The sequence below is a fragment of the Pseudochaenichthys georgianus genome, chromosome 13 (genome assembly GCF_902827115.2).
Source record: "Pseudochaenichthys georgianus chromosome 13, fPseGeo1.2, whole genome shotgun sequence".
NCBI lineage: Eukaryota > Metazoa > Chordata > Actinopteri > Perciformes > Channichthyidae > Pseudochaenichthys > Pseudochaenichthys georgianus.
The window spans coordinates 11,822,602-11,842,216 of record NC_047515.1 but is presented as its reverse complement, the minus strand read 5'-3'; the positions used below and the strand labels follow the sequence as shown (position 1 = coordinate 11,842,216).

General features: G+C 43.0%; 2 protein-coding genes across 2 annotated transcripts in view; one reads left to right on the top strand and one right to left on the bottom strand.

The window, feature by feature from the left end:
• dhrs13b.2 (dehydrogenase/reductase (SDR family) member 13b.2) overlaps nt 1–10,664 on the bottom strand; it is a 38,098-nt gene extending 27,434 nt beyond the window's left edge. Inside the window, 8 exon segments of the mRNA XM_034097368.2 lie at nt 699–718; nt 973–1,050; nt 2,917–3,264; nt 5,195–5,524; nt 8,464–8,623; nt 8,625–8,740; nt 8,811–8,987; nt 10,549–10,664. Of these exon segments, the coding sequence (XP_033953259.1) occupies nt 699–718; nt 973–1,050; nt 2,917–3,264; nt 5,195–5,524; nt 8,464–8,623; nt 8,625–8,740; nt 8,811–8,987; nt 10,549–10,600 (1,281 nt within the window). The 5' untranslated portion in view covers nt 10,601–10,664.
• Nucleotides 10,665–10,907: 243 nt separating this feature from the next.
• Nucleotides 10,908–19,598, top strand: gemin4 (gem (nuclear organelle) associated protein 4). The gene is made up of 6 exons (XM_034097679.2): nt 10,908–11,205; nt 11,945–13,999; nt 14,912–15,059; nt 15,587–15,857; nt 17,897–18,538; nt 19,282–19,598. The coding sequence occupies exons 1-6, from the start codon at nt 11,187–11,189 to the stop codon at nt 19,501–19,503; spliced, it is 3,357 nt and encodes a 1,118-aa protein (XP_033953570.1). The 5' UTR covers nt 10,908–11,186; the 3' UTR covers nt 19,504–19,598.
• The last annotated feature ends 17 nt before the right edge of the window (nt 19,599–19,615 follow it).

The window sequence follows — 19,615 nt, the reverse complement described above, 5'->3', positions numbered from 1 at the left end:
CCCACCTTATAACCTGAATCTACTCCTAGAGCACCATTGTGGTTGTTTTAACCAATCGATTCACAGAGGGGTGTGGCTAGCAGCAGCGTATTACCATTTAAAGCTACAGGCACAGAATCAGCACTTTTGAAACAGGTCTGAAACAGAGGGGCAACAATGCATGATCTGTTTGGTACTTTGAGCCAAACACTTCAGAGACATGTTTTCTATACATCTGAGATATATATTTTATAATAGGGGACCTTTAAGGCATGGATACCTTATGATTGACAGGTCACTACCGTGTCTGGTTTGGGTCTTGTCTGTGGTTTTGTCTCCGAACATTAACCCTTTCACTGTGGGTTTTCTGCCCAGGAAAGGTCCAAGTGTCACTCCTGCTTGCCAAAAACAAACCCAAAAGGGTCGAAAGGGGCAACTACGTCATCTTCCTATACACAGTCGATCTGAGCCCAAGCGGTACAGCGATAGACAATATAATTTTAAGCTAAAAATGCAAATCGATCAAATAAAATCATTGTATTTAAGTGGGATAAGTCTGTTGGGACTACATTTGATATAAATGAGGTAAAACACTATTACTACCGCAGATAGATGTTCTAATCCTACTACTGTTGCAGAGGGCCTTCACACAAACACGTGAAATATTGGTTGATAGCAACGGTTAGATACAAAAAAGTGTTGTTTTAAGATCATCTTACCTGTCGTGAACGTCTTCTTGCTGTGAAGAAAACAAATGATAATCATTTTTGAAGATATCAACAGTGGTGGAAAGAACATATTTTCATGAAGTATGAATAGCCCGTCCTGCATTCATGTTTAAGTAAAAGTACAACGGTATGCAGAATGGTCCTTTTCAGAGTACATATCACATTGATGGAATACGTTTATTGATGCGTTTATGTGCTTATCACCTTGCCGCTAATAAAGGTAAGGCGGAGCTCATTTCAATGACTTGAGGGACCCCACACTCACCTAAGTGCAGGTAACACAGCAGCACACACAGGGTGAGCAGCAGCGAGATGACAATGTAAAGCATCCAGCCGGTTGGCTCTGAGTAGAGAATAGAAAACCAACATGACCTTTATATAAATGTCTATATACAGTCTATAGCTGTCAGACTTTACAACCACCACGGCCCCTGGTAGACCCCACACACATATAACAACAAAGAATATAACACTCCTGTTGTCCAATACTACTTATGTGCAATATATATACAGTATATCTACCGTAAAAAGCTGTGCAATTTATATTATCACCTTTTATACTTTCACCTGGCTGCTATATCGCTAAACTGTTATTAGGCACGTTCACACCGCAGTACTTTTCCCACTTTAGGTCTGATATAGTTCCGAAATGTTGCGTTCACACCAAAAAAATCCGGAACTAAAATGAGTTCATGAGAACCTTTTTACCCAGTTTTGGAGAAAAAGGTTCCTATTTCTGATTGCCTGGGTGGATTACAAACCACGCCGCGTAATCCCAAAAAGTTTTGTGAAGCCGCCATTTTATTATCCTCGCATTGCATTATTAGCAGAGCAGAAACGCAGAGAGACTAATTTATGGCAACACAAAATAAAACATGGGAGCGGTGGAGATGAGGAGGTGTCGGCGTTCTGGCGATTTACTCGGAAGGCTTCAGTAGAAGCTGCTGGGAGTCCCAGCAGCTTCTACTGAAGCCAGTCCCCAACTCCGGGGACTTCCGGCCGGGGACTTTGGGTGGCACGTATACGCCGTGAAGTGGTTTGCAGCCTGCCAGTAAACCCAAAGCAGAAGAAGAAGAAGAAGAAGAAGAAGAAGAAGAAGAAGAAGAAGAAGAAGAAGAAGAAGAAGAAGAAGAAGAAGAAGAAGAAGAAGAAGAAGAAGAAGAAGAAGAAGAAGAAGAAGAAGAAGAAGAAGAAGAAGAAGAAGAAGAAGAAGAAGAAGAAGAAGAAGAAGAAGAAGAAGAAGAAGAAGAAGAAGAAGAAGAAGAAGAAGAAGAAGAAGAAGAAGAAGAAGAAGAAGTGACGTCAGCGGCTTCATTTGCCTAATCCTCCCCCAGGGACTTATTCCAGTGTGAACGCGATCTGTAGGCCTACTTAGTTCATGAGAACTCTTTAGTTCTCATGAACTAAGTTCTGATGAACCTTTGTGGGAAAAGTACTGCGGTGTGAAAGCAGTACTTGGTACTGGATGTGTATTTTGTAAATTGTGTAATTTGCTAATTTCTAGTTTTTTTAACTTCAAAAAATGTTTTATGCATGCTTCTTAAGAGATATTAAACTGTCTTTGGCTTTTTGTTGTAACAATTATACATTTCCCCTTTGTGGGACGAATAAAGGTATTCTGATTCTGATAAACATGATTTTAGGGTCAGATATGCTTCTCTGCTGCTGTTCAGTGGTAGCTCACAAAACTGCAGTGTAATAGGTGTTACTAGTGTGTTATGGCCCGACGAGGGCTGCTACATTATGGCAAAAGTCATACAAAATATTATTTTGGTCAATATTGACACATTGACCATATTGCTCATTGACTTCGCAAATATAATGTGGATTTTCTTGAAATACATTTATATACATACATAATTTTTTTGAATAATATATATATTTAAAAAGAGATATTAAAAACATATATATATGCTCGACAAAATACATATATGCACATATTTAAATAAATATATTGGGGGGGTTCTATGGATGAAATATATTGAAATGTTATGTTTTAACTTTTTTCATAAAAAAAATAATTCTGGTATAAGTGCACAACTGTAAAGGAAAGGTTGGATGCACTGGATTAATAACACAACAACAGATTGTGTGATTAAAACAGAATGTGGCACAATAATCGTTTTATCCGGATTGTCTTGTTTCAAAATCAATATCATCATTACAAATAAACCTAATAAGCTTATTAACCCAGCCCTCCTCCACTCACCCTCCACAGTCAGGGTGAAGCTCTTTTTGATGGGCACCCTCAGGGACTTATGGGATACTCTGCATGTGAACTCCCTTCCTGAGTGCTTGAGTGCAGCCCGCAGGTAGAAGAAGGCCGTCAGCGAGTACGTCTTGTCGTTGTTGTGTTTGTGGCTGGACAGCAGAACGTTCTGGAGCTTCTCGGGGAGAGGAGCGCCCACCCTCTGACCCGCCACCGCCGGGTCCTGCATGTACCACTCGATCTCCACATCCAGGGGGTAGTAACTGTCTGCCTCACATGTCACCCTCTGCTCCCCGCCCTCCAGCAGCGTCAGAGTGGTTCCAACGTTGAGGGAGACCTTGGGAGCCTCTGAGGAGGGAATAAAGTCAGATCATCTCAGCAAAAGCGTTCCATTATGAGTTTGACTCCAGCTGCCAATCTTGTGTGCAAAAGCAAGTATGTTTTAGGTGGCACAGTTACTTCAATAGAGTGGTGCAGGGATGACGTGATGTTATAGGCCGACTCGAAAGTTAGCATCGCAAGGGCGCCTTTGACAAAAAGCAATGGGATTTCCCTATTGGATTTAGGTGTATTGCATAAAATAAGATCTGAGGCAATTAGAGATGTCCCGATCCGATCACGTGATCGGGGATCGGAGCCGATCACGTGATTTTTAAAAGATCGGAATCGGGAGAAAAAGATCTGGGATCGGGAATCCTTAAAAAAATTATTTTATTTAATGTTACAAAACAAAAATGACCATGTTCACGTCTTAAAGTCATCCTGAGGCCTTAGTTTTGGCTTAAAATTACACAACATCATGTATGTGTTACTTCTTTTGGGCTTGTTTTCAGACCTGGTTGCTTATTTCTCTCAAATCTGGCAACAGAGTGGGCGCAGTGTCTAATAGTAGCAGTAAACTAACGAGAGGCTACGTTCAGCTGGTGACTCGGGAGTCGGGACAGTGCAAATGTCAGGAGTTTGGAAGTATTATAAAATTGAAAGCGAAAGCAGTGTAACAGCCAGATGCAATGTTTGCAAGAAGGAGGTTCCGCGTGGTGGAAAGAACAGAGCTACGTTCAACACGACCAATCTAATACGATTGTTTGTTTTTTCATTTTTTCCCCCGTTTTTTTTCAAATTGAATTTATTGAAATCTCCAATATCAACGTAAGAGCTTGTGCCTCTTCGGGGGGTGCTAACACTTAACCATAAACGTTATCGTTTACTTTCTCCGTCTTTATATTACTTTTATCCGTTAATCTCCGTCACCTTGTTTTCAAAGCAACAACAACTTTCTGTCAACAGCGCTACCTCTCCTTCAAAATAAAAGCATGTCCACAAATAGGAAGCCAAGACAAATTACACTTAAGAGGACACATAGCCTACAACTGCAACGAAAGTAACAAACACAATGCGATATCCTTTTCAATTTCAAAGAACACAAATTGGGTTACATTGGGTTACACGTGTACTTTTTTTGTGTACATGTGGTTACTATGTGTCTATGTTACAAGACACATAGCTTTCAATATTCATGAGTTGAGTATTTTATTTTCTGAAGTATTTTATGTTTTAGAACATAACTGGAAAATATTGTAAGCTAGCCAAAACTTTATGTGATGTTTCTAACTACAAAGTAACACAATAAAAATGTTGACTTCGAGAGGATAAATCGGGTTTTAGGACTCATTCTTGCACCACTGAATTCAGTGTCAATACCATGTTTGTACATTTAATATAAACTGGTGTGAATACAACTGTTAGCTTAGCACATCACTTGAAACAGCTAGCCTAGAAGAAACATACAAGCAAAGCAGGCAGCACAGGTATTTCATTGTAACTTAGTTTTGTCTGTCACTGTAAATCCCCTCTCTTTTTAAGTCATTGTCACATTGTTTTTATTATTATATATATTATTTATCCCTGTGACAAAAACAGTCCAAAACAGGCTTCCCTACCAATTACTACGGTGACGTCACTAGTGCTTTCAATGAAAAGTTTAAATATTTGACACTCGAAGCGCTCGGAAGGGACACACAAAAAAAGTGAAGCACTCGGTGGCCGCTACCGACGGCATGGATTGGAATCATTGAATCATCATTGGAATCAATTTTAAAAGAATGCTGGCAAGTTGCAAGTTTTCTTATTTCTGAAACAGATACTCTTTAACTATGAAAGATTCTTCACATTTATCCTTTTTTGTCATACATAAAAATAGACCTTCATTTTATAACTCACATTATTAATAGCCCAGAAATGTCAGTCTGGTCTGATCCTCTCTTTGACTCTTCCTTACCTTCGATTTGCAGAACAATATCCATACTGACGAGCAGTGGAAGCACGGACACTGAACAGATGTACGTCCCTTCACTGCTCAACTTGGTGAAGGGAAGGGTATAGGAAGCGTCCCCGTCGGCCAGGCTCCTATGTAGGACCCCGGACCCCTTGCTCTGTACTGAGCGGCTGCTGTGACTGAAGAGGCTGGTTCTCTCTCCACGTTGCTGCAGGAGCCAATCCACATCGAAGTTTGGTCCATGGTGGTCGACAGCAAACTGGCAGTGGAGCTTCTGTTTGGAGCCCAGGCCTGCTCTCACTGATGGAGTTAGTGTTTTCATTACCATGGCAGCTATGGACACGGAAGAGACAAGACACAGGCACACAGAGACACACTTAGTTCTTAAACATGAAAACTGGCCAGAACTACATTTCAATATGGAACTGACGTTAAATTAGGAGTTAAAAGTGTTATTTGTTACATATCTTCAAGGTAACGAAAGAATCCAAAAACAAAGACAATTTTTTATGATTTTGAGCAAATGGGGCCAACGTTTCACAGCAACAAAACGTTATCAAACCATCCATTTACAAACCGTCACAAGCAGTATCATCACAGTCTCATATGCTCAGTACTACCCAAACACATGCATTTTCACTGAAACCTTGCTATTCAAAACACAACAGTACTGATCTTGGAGTTCACTACAAGAGTGTTTTTGATTTTGTTAATTTTGGCCCCCATTCACTTCCACTCACAAGACTTTTTCTCTGATTGTGGATTCGCTTTTACCGAGAAAACATGCAATAAAAACAACATTTCCCTCAGGACTTCAAGGTAACAATAATAATTCGTATCTGTGTTTTGTGCCTCTACTGTGACATATTTACATGCTTTAATGTTCAGAAAGCTCTTGATTTTTCTCATTCTGCCTGTGCTGCAACACCTGTTTTCACCCTCTGTCTGAAACCAGAGCCCAGTATCCTCTGATTGGTTAGCTATCATGCTCTGTTGCGATTGTTCAACCGCTTAACCCTCCTGTTGTCTTCGGGTCAAATCTGACCGATTTACTACTTTCATCAATCATGACTTTTTTGTTTTAGATTCGATTGCATCAAGGCTTTATGATATCCTTCACAGAAGACATTTGAACATATACAATTGCTGATCACCACTTTCATTGCATTTTGGATGATTTAGTCAACTTTGTAACACCCATGGTGTTCCCGCTCAAAAATTACCGCCATAAAGAAAAGGAATTAGTAACCATCCGGATCAGATAAAACCATACTTGCCAAGGCAAGGCAAGGCAATGTTATTTATATAGCACTTTTCAGCACGTGGCGATTCAAAGTGCTTTACAGATTAAAAGCAAACCGCGGTGGTTTTGAAATGCTCCCGATTTCTGAGGTCTCAAGGTTGGCAAGTATGGATACAACACACACACATACATACTCTAGATGTGCCCCCCCTTATGTGCCCATCCCCCCATGTGAATCACACACAGAACAATTTGACACATTTCCCGCTCTTATGTGCCCATCCCCCCACATAGATCAAACCTGGCACACGCAATACATGTTCAGTATCTATTCTTTGTATATTTACTGCAGTTTGTTATGTATACCAGTAGTCTGATACACTATTTACAGTTTGAAAGGGTGTTAAATGAAATTTGGTGATGATTAATGGTTTTTGTGTTAATGTAATAGCAGTTAAAACAGGACCGGTCAAATTTGACAGTGAACACCAAAGTAAGGGGACGACGACGAAGACAAGAGGAGGGTTAAAGAGGTCCCGTCCCTTAGCTTATCACGTACAATGTGTTGGAGTGCTAACCAACAGAAATGTAGCGGGTACATTTTTTCTTTAACGGCCCCTACACACGGCAGCGTGCGTTGCCGCTTCAACGCTTCTGCCCATTCACTTTGAATGGGGTGACGTCATGATTCGCCGAACTGCATTGTGGGAGCAAAGTTTAGCTTTTCTTGCGGTGCTCGCTGCAAAAGTAGAGCAATGTTCTACTTTTGTCAATCAAATCCCGTTTATGCAAATCTGCCAGTACAAGCGCTATCCAATCAAACTGCGTGTATGCTGGGAGAGCCAGACCGCAGTTAATTTCCTTATATGCCAAAAAATGGAGGAGAAAATAATCGTAGCGGTAGGGAACCACCCGGTGCTTTATGATCAGTCTCTGTTCACCTACCGGGATACAAACCGGAGGAGCCAGGCATGGAGGGAGGTGGCAGAGACAGTGGGTGAAACTGGTAGGTTTTCGCCTGTTTGGGGAGTTTATATCCAGTGTACTTCGTTTGAATGGACAGCTAGCAGACATAGACAGTATTTAGCCAGCATGGAATGTTGCGTAAAATAGCACCATAGGCATTAATGTCATAAATGTTCATCATATAAAGTGTGACATGTAAAACCTTTTATGCAATTGACAGGAGAGATTCATGTGATTGGTTAATGGTTGCGTTGCTCGCGTAAACTCCCCAAGCTCAAGACACGCCCACCGCCAAGCGGCAATGCACGCCGCCATGTGTAGGGGCCGTACTGTGTGAAACCTCCACCTTTTGAGTGGTTGCTAACACGACGTTTCGAGCAGTGGCGTTTTTTCCTGGAGGCCAAGGGAAGCCAGGCTTCCCCTGTTTTTTCGGATTGTAGTTATATAATTTTAATAAATAAAAACACTTCGTTTAGTTTCGGTAATTCTTTGTTGTGTGTTGCTGCCGGTCCATCTCTCCCCCATTCTCATTGAGTATTTTACAAATAGTGAAACAGTGCCCCTCTAGATGTTATGGTGAAACAGTAGATTGCACTCACTGTTGTGAGAGGAGGCCAGCCGAAATTGGCTTCCCTTGGTGAAAAAAAATGGAGAGATTGACCAATCAGACAAGGCTCACGTCATGCCCCTGCCAACCTGTGATTAGTCAGGGCCATGCCTGTCGGTTAGATAAAAGGCGTGTGTCAGTCCTGCATCTGTATGATACAAATGTGTGTAAAATGATAACGGGAGCTGTAATCACTCATCTGGTTACGTTATTACATTGACCACCACACCGTCGACCCAAAAGAAAGGACGTATTATTGGCTTCCCCTAATTTTTTCCCCACGCCACGCTACTGGTTTCGAGCAGATCTCATAAGATCCATGAGTGTCCTATACACATCATTACCATGATGACGATCTTGATGAATAAAGTTGTACCAAAACTTTCACTTGTGAATTTACAATACAAGGTTGTATCCCAAAATGATTGAATAGAGCGACATTGTGTTGAGTGTTACTTGTTGTGACGAGCATCTCTCTGTCCCCGATGGCAGTCCAGCTGTTGTAGTCCTGCTGTCCCGGGGCTGCTGTGTCGGATGGGTGTCTGAGGAAGCCTGTAATTCTGAACAGGCCGTTGGTGTGTTTCAGGGTGAAGGTGAACCAGTGGTTGTACTCCCGGCGCCCCCAGCACCGGCCAGCGAACATGGATGCCCGCTGTGCTGTACCTACGCAGCTCACACTCCAACTGCTCCGTCTCCACTCCCTCCAAGTATCGCCGCAGGTCCAATTTAGAGACTACAACACAAAAGATTACATTAGAAAACAATAGATTGTAGTCTGTAACTCAATCGGCTGCAGGTCTTACCAGTAATCAGGAAAGTGATTCCATGTGGATTAACAGCAGCATCTCCTATTTGACCAAACTGCAGCAGGGCCTCTCTGTGGATGAGCTGAGTCTCTGTGTGACCCTCTTCATTCTTAAACACGTGTTCATCAGTGAACTGACAGGGCAGCCATGACACCTGATGGACACACTGCACACCTGAGAGACACAGAGGGAGTCAGTGTAGTTTACAAACACATAGTACAGTATAATGTAGTGATATACTCAGGCTTGGGGAGTAAGGAAGTTCATGTAACAGGATTTATGAATCAGGAAACGAAAAAATGCCACTATTCCCTTAAAGTTACATAAGTAAAAGACGTAATCAGATTACTGTTACATTTAAAAAAAAATTGGGGATTATTAGCAAGACTACAATCTTACAATACATTTTTTAAATGAAGAAACAATATATAATTGTTTAGACTTCACGAGAAGTACAACACCAAGAGGCACACGTCTCGATAGAGCCTAACTGTAACCTATGTATTAAACAAAAACAAAGTATTTCCTATTTGCTAAGGTTTTTATTTATGCCTTTTAAACTTTAGTATGTGTTCATGTGTTTAATTGTAGGTCTATAGCCTGAATTTGTTGGAGGAAAGCTTTAAAGAATCGCTGTGCAGAGGGGAAAAAATTTAAACAAAGTAGGCCTATCTTGGTTTCTTGCTTTTTAAGTTGACATTGTTCTGTTGTCTTACATAATAATGTGTTATTCTTTATTTGCATTGCATTAGATATTAAGGTAATCCAAAAGTATGTTTTATTGTGATCCTTAGAATAGGGTACAGATTCCTTTCCAGAATTGTTAGTAGTATATTGCAGAATAACAAAGTTAAATACAGCGTAGTATAATATAGGCTTCTGAAAATGGTTCCTTTTGCATAGTATATTACAGTACAGTTTAGTATAGTGCTTACAATCGTATACACATTATTTAATTATAGTAGGCCTACAGTATAGTACAAAATAATACACTAAGATGAAGAGTAGTATAGTGTAGCATAGTATAGTATACAGTAGTATAACATATTTAAGTATAGTACAGTGTTGAACAGTAGAGTGCAAAAAAGTACAATTTGTGCAATTAACCATTAAGATACAAACTCAGAACAGACAAAACGTATTATTCACTTGGGCTAAACAATTTGATAGATGTCAACTCTTTTTTTTTCTGGGGTATAAAAGTCAGATTTATCTAGAAGTTAAATTGCAAGCTGAGTCATTTTTCTACATTTAACTAAAATGTGCTCACCATACCTCCCAGGATGCAAATTGCCCTCACCTGAAACAACGGCCTGTTAACAGGTTTAACCAGGGATTTTTAGTCTTTGCAGTCCAAAACATCCAAACTAAAGTTCAATATTGAAAGCTTGAAATTAGGTTTAACCCATGGTTTAACCTTAGCAGAATTTACAACAATTCGCAACAACAGCGTTCAACATAAGAACGCCTTTAAAGCTACTCGTTTTTTAGGCAGTGAAAAAGTCAGATTTATCCAGAAGTCCAAATACTAGTGTACATCATAGGAGAGTATAGTAGAGTAGAAGAGTGTATAGCACAGTTTAGTTTACTGATAGTATTATATATAGTATTGTGTAATATAGTACAATAGTAGGCTACAGTGCAGTACTTCGTAGGAGTATAGTAACTTCATTCATGATTTATGGGCTAATTCACAAGCCAAAAATATGTACAAAAGCTAAAGAAAATAACTTACCTGCACAAAGATACAAGAAACTAAGTATTTTTAAGATGAAATACATGATCATCTATTGGTAGAACTATATACTTGCTGCTCGAGCCCGACTTCTCTACGGTTGAAAATTGACTTTCACTTTCATTTCACAGGGAATATGTCTTGCTTTGCCTGACTCTTACACATCACGTGATTGAATGTCACTAAGAAGACATTTTCTGATGTTTAAGTGGGTGCATTTATGTTGAAGACACACATAAATCGCTAACGTCCTTATTACAGCTAATTCTGCAATGAGTTATTATTATTGATCATGTTTCGTTTTTACACCGCGCCACACTTGCAGTACCGGGCTCCTCCTGCGGTGTCGCTGTGAAGATGTCTGAACTCTGCGGATCCCTCTTCATGTCACCACACGTTGATGTGACCAGCGGAAGCGCTTGATACAAAACTGTTGACATGCTTCTAAAATCGGGTGAAAAACGAATGATATTAGCAGACTTTATCTGTTTGATATGCTATACTCCGGTATAATGTGCAGAACTGGTGCTTTTGTGAAATAAATACTGACCGCCTGTTGTGGTACAGCTCATGAATGGGAATTGAAATACCGAACTAAATTAGCACAATAGCTAACCTGCTAACTAACTTCGGCAGTTATGGCATTGATGGACACAGGTAAAGTACACCTTTTGTACAATATAGACATACACAAATGTATTAAATATTGTAAATGTGACACTGCAGTTTATTCAAAGTCTTTGAAGCTTCACTCATTATCATCATTTGAAACGCAATGTCCAGAAAGTAAAGGGAAATACAGTATGTTCTTTCGTAAAATTGTCTTACATTTTGCTATTAATAATGCGACATATGCAAAGCCTAATTGCAAAGAGTTTAAAAATAAATAAATGGTTAATGCTGTTGTCTACCTTGCTCCGGGGTTGAGGATTGATTGAATGACAAGAAACAGAAAATGTAATATAAACATCTTCCAAAATATGTTAAGAAATATTTGATCATGTTCTATATTTTGATAGAAGTTATCTTTAACATGTATTGTTCTACATCAGAAATGCAATATTTCAATAATGGATTAGTCCAATTATAGATATTAAGTAAGGGATAATGTTATTGACCCTATCCCTTTTCTAGTGTAATAATGCAGCTGCTTTAATTTGTAATTTGATATTAAACTGAATATCTTTGGATAATTAAGATCAAACGCTAAACAATAATAAAATCCATGCAGCTAGCTTGGGCTCTTATTTGTTGGTCAAACACTTAACTGAGACCAGATTATCTTCCTTCTAGGAGCTAACATTCAGTGTCAGAATTGGATGTGTACTTGTGAAAGATTGTATTTTTTAATTAGTAATATTGACACTTGCTTTCTTGTGCTTTCTTGTGCTTTCAGATTCTGCGGTTCTTCAGGGTGCTTTCCTCCTGGCTGATAAACTGTCTCTCCCCTCGTCCCTGTCCTCCCTTCAGAAGGCTGACTGGAGCAGGGTGGGCCATCTGGTCCTGGAAGCAGTGCGGGAAATCTGCGGACAGGAAGAACTCGGTGTTCACCTCCCTGCAGCGGCTGTGAGCTGTATAAAGAAATTAGTTTGTGCTGTTTGGCTGAAGGTGTTGTGCAGGGAGGCTGTAACGGACGTAGAGCTGTCCTGGAGGGAGAACCCTTTCTTCCCCCTCCAGAACGGCCTCCCCGAAGTCAACTATGTTGTCCTGCTGGAAGTGGTGAGGTCGTTAGCAGCTGCTCCGATATTTGCCCGTTTCCTCTTGCATCTTCCCCAGTCTCAGATCGCTACTGAGCTTGAAAGGTTGGTGCAACACGTGAGGAGCGGCCCCACTAGAGAGGACGATGTTCGATTTCTCCTGGAGGTGTGGTGGGAGCTGTGGAAAGGGCAAGATGAGCAGAAAGAGGAAGGAGAGGATAGCTTAGAGAAGATGTTTGCCGGACAGTTTGCTCGGCTCTCGTCTAAATCTTCCAGTCTTTCCCCTCAGGCTGCCAAGAGGCTCAAGCTAGACGCTTCAGATCTACCTGCATCGCCGCCAACCGCTGATGTCGTAAACATCCTCCTTCATGCACTTAAAGACATAAAAGATAAGATATCTACAGCAGATCTCTGCCTCCAGGCTCTTTCCATTGCTCTAGATACTCTTTACACGGCATTCCTAATAGACGGAGCGGTCGGACTTCCTGCGATAGAGAAGATGCATATCCTGTCAAAAGTGGTCCGCATCAGAGAACAGAATGGCGAGAAACTGACTCCTGAACTTTTAAAGGAGGCTCTGAGAGACCTACATGCGTCTCACACACCATCTCAGTTTGAACCCACCCGGATAAAGCTTGGTGAAGCCTCAAAGATTATAACAGATCTGGCTCAGTTCTGGCAAAGCAATGGGCTCCTGGGCACCTCTGAATCTAGCGGCTCAGCATTTAAACTAGAACAAAGTGTCCAGAGAGTCCTGACGGCTCTACAGGAAACCAAAGCGCCTGAAACTACGAATGAAACAGACTTTCAGAAGTCTGAGAAAAACAGTCTCAGCGGTTTCCTGGAGTCACTATCTTTCCCCGCCGCAGAGAGCACCCCTGAGCTGAACGCCCGGGTAACAGCAGTCATCATCAAACACCGTCTGGACGACTACCAGAACTTCACAGAGTTATTTGCCAGTGAGAAGAGTTGGGCCGCCCAAGATGAGCTCTGGTTCGACTGCCTGGAGAAGAACCAGGCAGCCTTCCAGCGGCAGGAAACGCTGATCAATCTGACCTCCACCATCGTGACTAAACTCCACAGCGAGGGCTCCAACGTGAGCCAGTGCAGGAAGCTGATGAAAGTGGTCGCGGACATTTTCTCAGCACTTTCACTAGAAGACAAGAACAAAGCATTGGCTGCCATGATGAGACTGTCCAGCCGGGGCTTCTTTGGGGGCTCCGTCCCCTCCACGGTGACCGTCGCGTTCGAACAGGAGCTTAACATGGCCTTCAACTGCATCATCCAAGGGAGGGGCGGAGCGTCGGCAGCAGCGTCGCAGGCCAATCTTAACACAGCAGTGTCTTTGGTAGCTAGAGTCGTGTTCCAGAACCCTGAAGCCGCTTTGAGGTCCTGTTGTCATTCCGCTGTGTTCAATAAAGGTGCTTTCACTCTGATGGCCAAGATCCTGCAGCAGCTGCCAGGACTCAGAGGACCGAGGGGAAGAGAAGATGAACTACAAAACGATGAAGACGCAAGCAAAAAGGCAGAAGAAGAAGACACTCAGAGTGGTAGCGCTCTGCTCTGCAGGTGTCTACAGGAGATGACGAAGACCAAATCGTTGTCAGCCAATGAGAGAGAGCAGCTGCTCAAGTTTCTGGGTCTGCTGATGATGCCTGTCATGGCCGCTGAGGGAGAAGAAGAAAGGATGGAAAGCTTTTTGACACCTCAGGAGGTCGTGAACGTCTTCGTCCTGCCTAACCTCTCCACCACAGGTGAGAGTTTTGGCCTATTTATAATGCTTTTAAACAAATCTGATTTCCAGGCAGGTTTGCAATCATAGTGTAAGAATCTCTTAAAACATTATACTTTTATGTACATGAATGAGCAAATTGAACAAATCACCTCCCAGCCCGTCCCCTTTCTTTAACACAAAAAACAACACTTAAGATCGTTGAGGTCTACTAGAATAGATTTATATTGTTCAATGTTCCAAACTCACATTGGTTTCTCACAGCATCTCTGTATAGTATGTGTATTCACTCTCTGTCCTAAACGGCTTGTTGGCGCTCCTGACCCCCACCCTCCCTGTGAGCCCAGTGTGCTCTGATTGGTCGGGACGTTGCGAGGCTCGCTGCTGCGAGGAGCGGACAGGTTTCCGGGTCGGCGATACAGCGAGAACAAGCGAACCTCATCCTGAGCACACACAAACACTCACAGCCGAAGTAAAAACAATAAGTGTGGCTTGATATTGAGTAAGAAAGAGGTTTATAACGCTGTGAGAATGGGTCTGCGGAGAGCATTCCTCCGCCATCCCAACTCGTCTATTACCAGCGTTCAGGGACTAGTTAGTTAGCCAAGGGATCCTGGTGTGTGAGGTGCTCCGCGGATTGGTCCATTTGGGCCAAATGGTCATTTGTTGTTGATTTGGGTGTTCACACGTCACAGAACCCAATGGAAAAAGAGAAATCTCCAACGAGGCGTTCTGGGGCAGCATAGACGGGTCTTTTCTGTGTTAGAGTTGTACTCGCTACAGGGTGTACTTTGAGGGTTTGTGACTCTGCAGACCGTGTACATGCAGAAAAAGCTACCACACAAGGGGACGGGTATTAACCAGAAAAGCATGACATGGGACCTTTAACACATGCAGTTGTTTGACCCATTGCTAATGTAATCTTTTCCTCCAGGTCACCGCTGCTTCGACATAGAGCTGAGTCTGCAGCTCCTGCACACGGCTCTGTCTGTGGACGCTCCCGTCTCTCCTCACTGGGTGTTAGGCTGCTCTCCCTTCCCCCTCCTCTATGTCCTCGCCCAGCTGCTAAACCAGACTCTCAGGTCTGTAAGATGCGTGCACTCATTTCAATGGGAGCGCTACAAGGTTTAATTCTTGGACCACTGTTGTTGAGCATATATATATTAATGATAATGGTCATATACATTCATATTAGCTCTCAGTAGTAATGCTACACAAAGTGGCTCAATGATCTCAGTATATTTCTTAGGGATGCGCAGATACATCAGTAAGGGACGCATGCTGCAGGACTTTGGCCCTGTATAGCGAATGTTTTCAGGATCGGTTAATGAAGTCCAACATTCATTGTTCCTAGGTGGCTGTTGTTTATATTTGTGACTTTGTTATACTGCTGCTACTCCTGTTCACTTCCAGAAACACAATACGCTCACTCACACTCTCTCTCTCTCTCTCTCTCTCTCGATCCACACATGCGCGCGCGACACAAGTATCCCTATATAATCTTTTGCTTTATCTGAATGTTATGCGTGGTTCTTATTTAAAAAAGACCTAATAACTTAATCGCATTCTATATAATATTTGATTTTGATATATCTGCATCCTCTACTAGGTGCTGGGATCAGACACCAGAGGGCGCTGTGCACCGCTGGTCCATGGACACCAAGGAGCTGCTGGAGGCTTTGCTGACCCGGCTGGGGCAGCTGGTGGGGGCAGAGGTGGCAGCGTCCCCCAGCAGCTGGTCCAGAGCTCTGTTCTGGCTCTACCACAAGATGGAGAGACTGGACTGGACCATTCGCTTCCACCTCAAGCCCGTCTGGAGGGATCACTTCAAAAACGAGGTTCCCGCCTCTCTGCTGACTGTGTGTGATCTGCCGGAGCAGGTAAGATGATCTGTCTCTATGTGCATGCCGCTTCACCCAATGGCAGCTTGTCTCTATCTTTTCTTGGTCACTCTACGTTAAGGCTTCTGGGACTTTAAAGGGATCTGGTTGACCATGTATGACCTTCTGTGGATATTTCTGTAAACTATTGAGTGGTGCTGAAACAAGTGGTAATAATAATCTAAATTAAATCGGCCTCAGTCCAGTCAGAATTTCAATTTTCTTTTATTATTAATGCTGTAAATGCCACAGTTTTCCTGATAAAACTGATAAACCTCGCTGCACCCTCGCTGCGAGGGGGACCCAAGTTCCCATCAGCAGAAACACGTGGGTTTGCTATCCTGGCTCCAAGATGGTGGAATGAGCTCCCCATTGACATCAGGACGGCAGAAAGCTTACACACCTTCCGGCGCAGACTGAAAACTCATCTCTTTCGACTCCACTTTGAGCGATAGAACTATTAACAAAGCACTTATATACTAATAAAGGACTGGCTTATCTAAAGCCAGCTGAGTAGCACTTGAAATACTTGGCTCTATGAAACCTGATGTACTTTATGATTCTGTTTTCTTCAAGGTTGTGTCTTCCTGGTCGAATGTACTTATTGTAAGTCGCTTTGGATAAAAGCGTCAGCTAAATGTAATGTAATGTAATGTAATACAAAAACTGAGATTTATTAATGATTAGCAAAAATATAATACAGCAGCAATAGTGGAAACCAGGAAAACGGCATGTATTGACCCCAAAGGGCAAAAACGTCTCAATCTGGTGAAAAATTGTACAAAACTGCAATCTAAAAGCAAGGGCTCTGGAGTGAAACCAGATCAAATAGAATGGCCGTTGGATATAAAATGTGGCTTCAATTGGGACATTTGTATCCTCCACGGTCACTGTACTTCAGCTACAGTTTGTTTTTGAGTTATCCTAGGAGCCGAACGTCCAAAATCAGATCACCTACTACATTAAAATGTATATGTATTTGTATTGTAACTAGGGTTGGGAACCGAAACTCGGTTCCAGATAAGAACCAATAATAAAATGCCGGGTACCCATACAAAATACACAATTTCGGTTCTGCTTAACGGTTCCTAAACGCGGTAGACCCTGTATTCCACCGGGCCCGTCTGCGCCGCGGTGACCCGGTGGAATACATAGCGGACTGGCCGTCTGTGTGTTCTGGAGAATCACAGAACGGCCGGTCGTCTCGGTACGCTGACCGGCACCGCCCTTAATTTCTTTAAACGTCATCATGTAAGTTGCGCTGACAGGCGACAGAGGTCCACAGTTGCCCCGCAGCGAGGTTCCCCCCGCCCTCCCGTAGACAGTTCACGAGCTCAGTCACTTCATAACACCAAAGATGGGTCGCGGTAAACGCTCTGAAGTGAGGCTCCACTACACTAAAAAAGAGAAAGACAAGGCACAGTGTAAAGCCTGTTAATAGCTTGCCACAGGCATAGCTCAGTTACAATAAAGCACAGCTATTGTGCAATACATTTGTATTGCATGTATATTTTTTTATTTGTAAAAATGTCAGTTAAAGCTTAAAAGAATAAAGATATTTTTGTTATCTAAACGTTTGACCTCTTTCTTTTATTATTTTTGGAATCGAAATGGGGAATCGATAAGAACCGTAACCGGAATCGGAATCGATACATTTCAAACGATACCCATCCCTAATTGTAACATTGTTATGCTGCTGGTGATCCCCATTTTTTAATCGAAATGGGGAATCGATAAGAACCGAAATCGATAAGCAGAATCGGAATCGATAAATTTCACACGATACCCATCCCTAATTCACACCAATGAGGTTTTGCTTGAATCAAGTTCTCCAGTAACATTTGTATTGCAAAAATCTTTACACGATAAACTGAGGGAACTTTGTTCTTGGAGACCAGCTGGCAGAGTCAACAATTAATGACAGTAACTGCGGTGGCAGCTGAAATGTGACATTTTCACTGCTAAAGGGGATAACATCATTTTGTCAGGTCTGCCATGCTTTACTCCTGCTGATAACATCTGCCCCCCCCCCCCCGTAGGAGTGGTCCGGGGTGGATCTGCCTCAGTACGGACAGGGCACCGGGCTGCTGGCCTGGATGGAGTGCTGCTGTGCGTCAGACTCCCTGAGGACCACCATGCTGTCCCGCCTCTCTCTGGACCAGCGGCGGGCCGAACACGTGGGCATGTTCAGCAAAGGCCTGCTGGTGGCCGTGACCCAGACGCTGCCCTGGTGCTCCGTCAGCCAGTGGGGGCGGCTGCTGGGGGTCCTGAGGGAGCTCATCACCTCGGCCCGCCTCTACGTCCCCTTCTCGCTGGAGTACGTGGAGTACCTGCCCCTCCTGGACCTGAGGAGGTTCTCCTGCGAGCTGCGCCTGTCCGTCCTCCTGCTCCGGGTCCTGCAGCTGCTCTGTGGGTCCAGCTGCTCTGACTGGCTGTCCGCTGAGGGGTGGGGGCACGTCGGCAGGTTATACGCCCACGCCGTGAGGGAGGTGATGAACTCAGTCAGAGCCAAGCTGCCCCTTCCTGCCTCGGCTCCTCTGACCGTCTCCACGCCTCCTAAAATGTCCCAATCCCCGCTGAAGTCCAAAGAGTCCCACATGGAGGAGGAGGCGGAGACAGCTCCCTGCCAAGAGGTCCTCTTTGTCCTCAGCCAGCTCTTCTGCCATGTGCAGCACATCCAGGTAAGAGTTATCACCACCGCTGCCACGTAGAAGTCTGGATTCTGATTGGCTGGGAGCAGGTTGAGCTAAAGATCACAGAGCTGGGGTTTATGAGCGTTGCCCCCACCACAGATGTCTCATTTTAGAAGGTCGAAAACCACCAATAAAGAAATGTATAGCTGTTTGCCAACAACTTTTAGAGAGTTTAAATAACTGTGACTAAACAAATATTTCACGTTTGATGCAAGTAGAGGATATTATAACTGTTAAAGTTACTCTATCCACTCTATCAAAAATAGTTGGATGTTAAAGCAGCTCATTCTGAGATGATCGTGGATTTATGTTTCCAACCTAGTGGTTGATTTCAAACAAACCCATTTCTGGGTGTCAGAATGTGATACTGTTATAGCCATATTCGGACCATACATTTACAGAATATCATGTATTTTATATGCACAAAATACAGTGTTAAATCAAATAAAAGGTATGATATTAACCTCTGAAATGTAGTGGAGTACTATAAAGTAGCTTTAGATGGAAATACTGAAGTAGTACAAATATGTCAAAAACATTCTTAAGAACAATACCTAAGTATATTTACCTAGTTACTTTCTAATTAACAAATGTATCTGAAGATCAGGATATAATTGGAAAGCTAAGAATCTCCTCTCTGTGTAGTAACACTCACTTACAATGTGTTTCATGTCGATGTGACTGAGTGGTAGGCCTACTCCTGTAATATCTCATTGGCCCTCCTCTTCCAGGTGATGATGCCAGGAGGCCAGTGCGAGCCGCTGTTCCTGTGCAGCCTGGAGATCCTCAGCCACTACGAGGCCATCATGGCGGCGTTCCCTCACAGCAGCAGCTCTCTGGAGAGCGACAACACCCGCCACTTCTTCTCCACCATCACTGACAACCTGCAGAGCCAGGAGATGAAGGCGGTGCTGCAGCAGAAGATCGCTCAGCTGGTGTCAGCGGCAGCTTGACACACCGAGCTCCTGTGAAATAATGATGTGATACGCTGCACTTATGAGGGTGATGGGAAAGGAGTTTGAGAGAATAAAAGATATTTCACAGCAAATGTCTTTTTGTGCTGCG

Coding starts and splice junctions, on each gene's coding strand:
- gemin4 (XM_034097679.2), top strand. Junction 15,060..15,586: donor CTGCTAAACCAGACTCTCAG/GTCTGTAAGATG, acceptor ATCCTCTACTAG/GTGCTGGGATCAGACACCAG. Junction 15,858..17,896: donor TGTGTGATCTGCCGGAGCAG/GTAAGATGATCT, acceptor CCCCCCCCGTAG/GAGTGGTCCGGGGTGGATCT.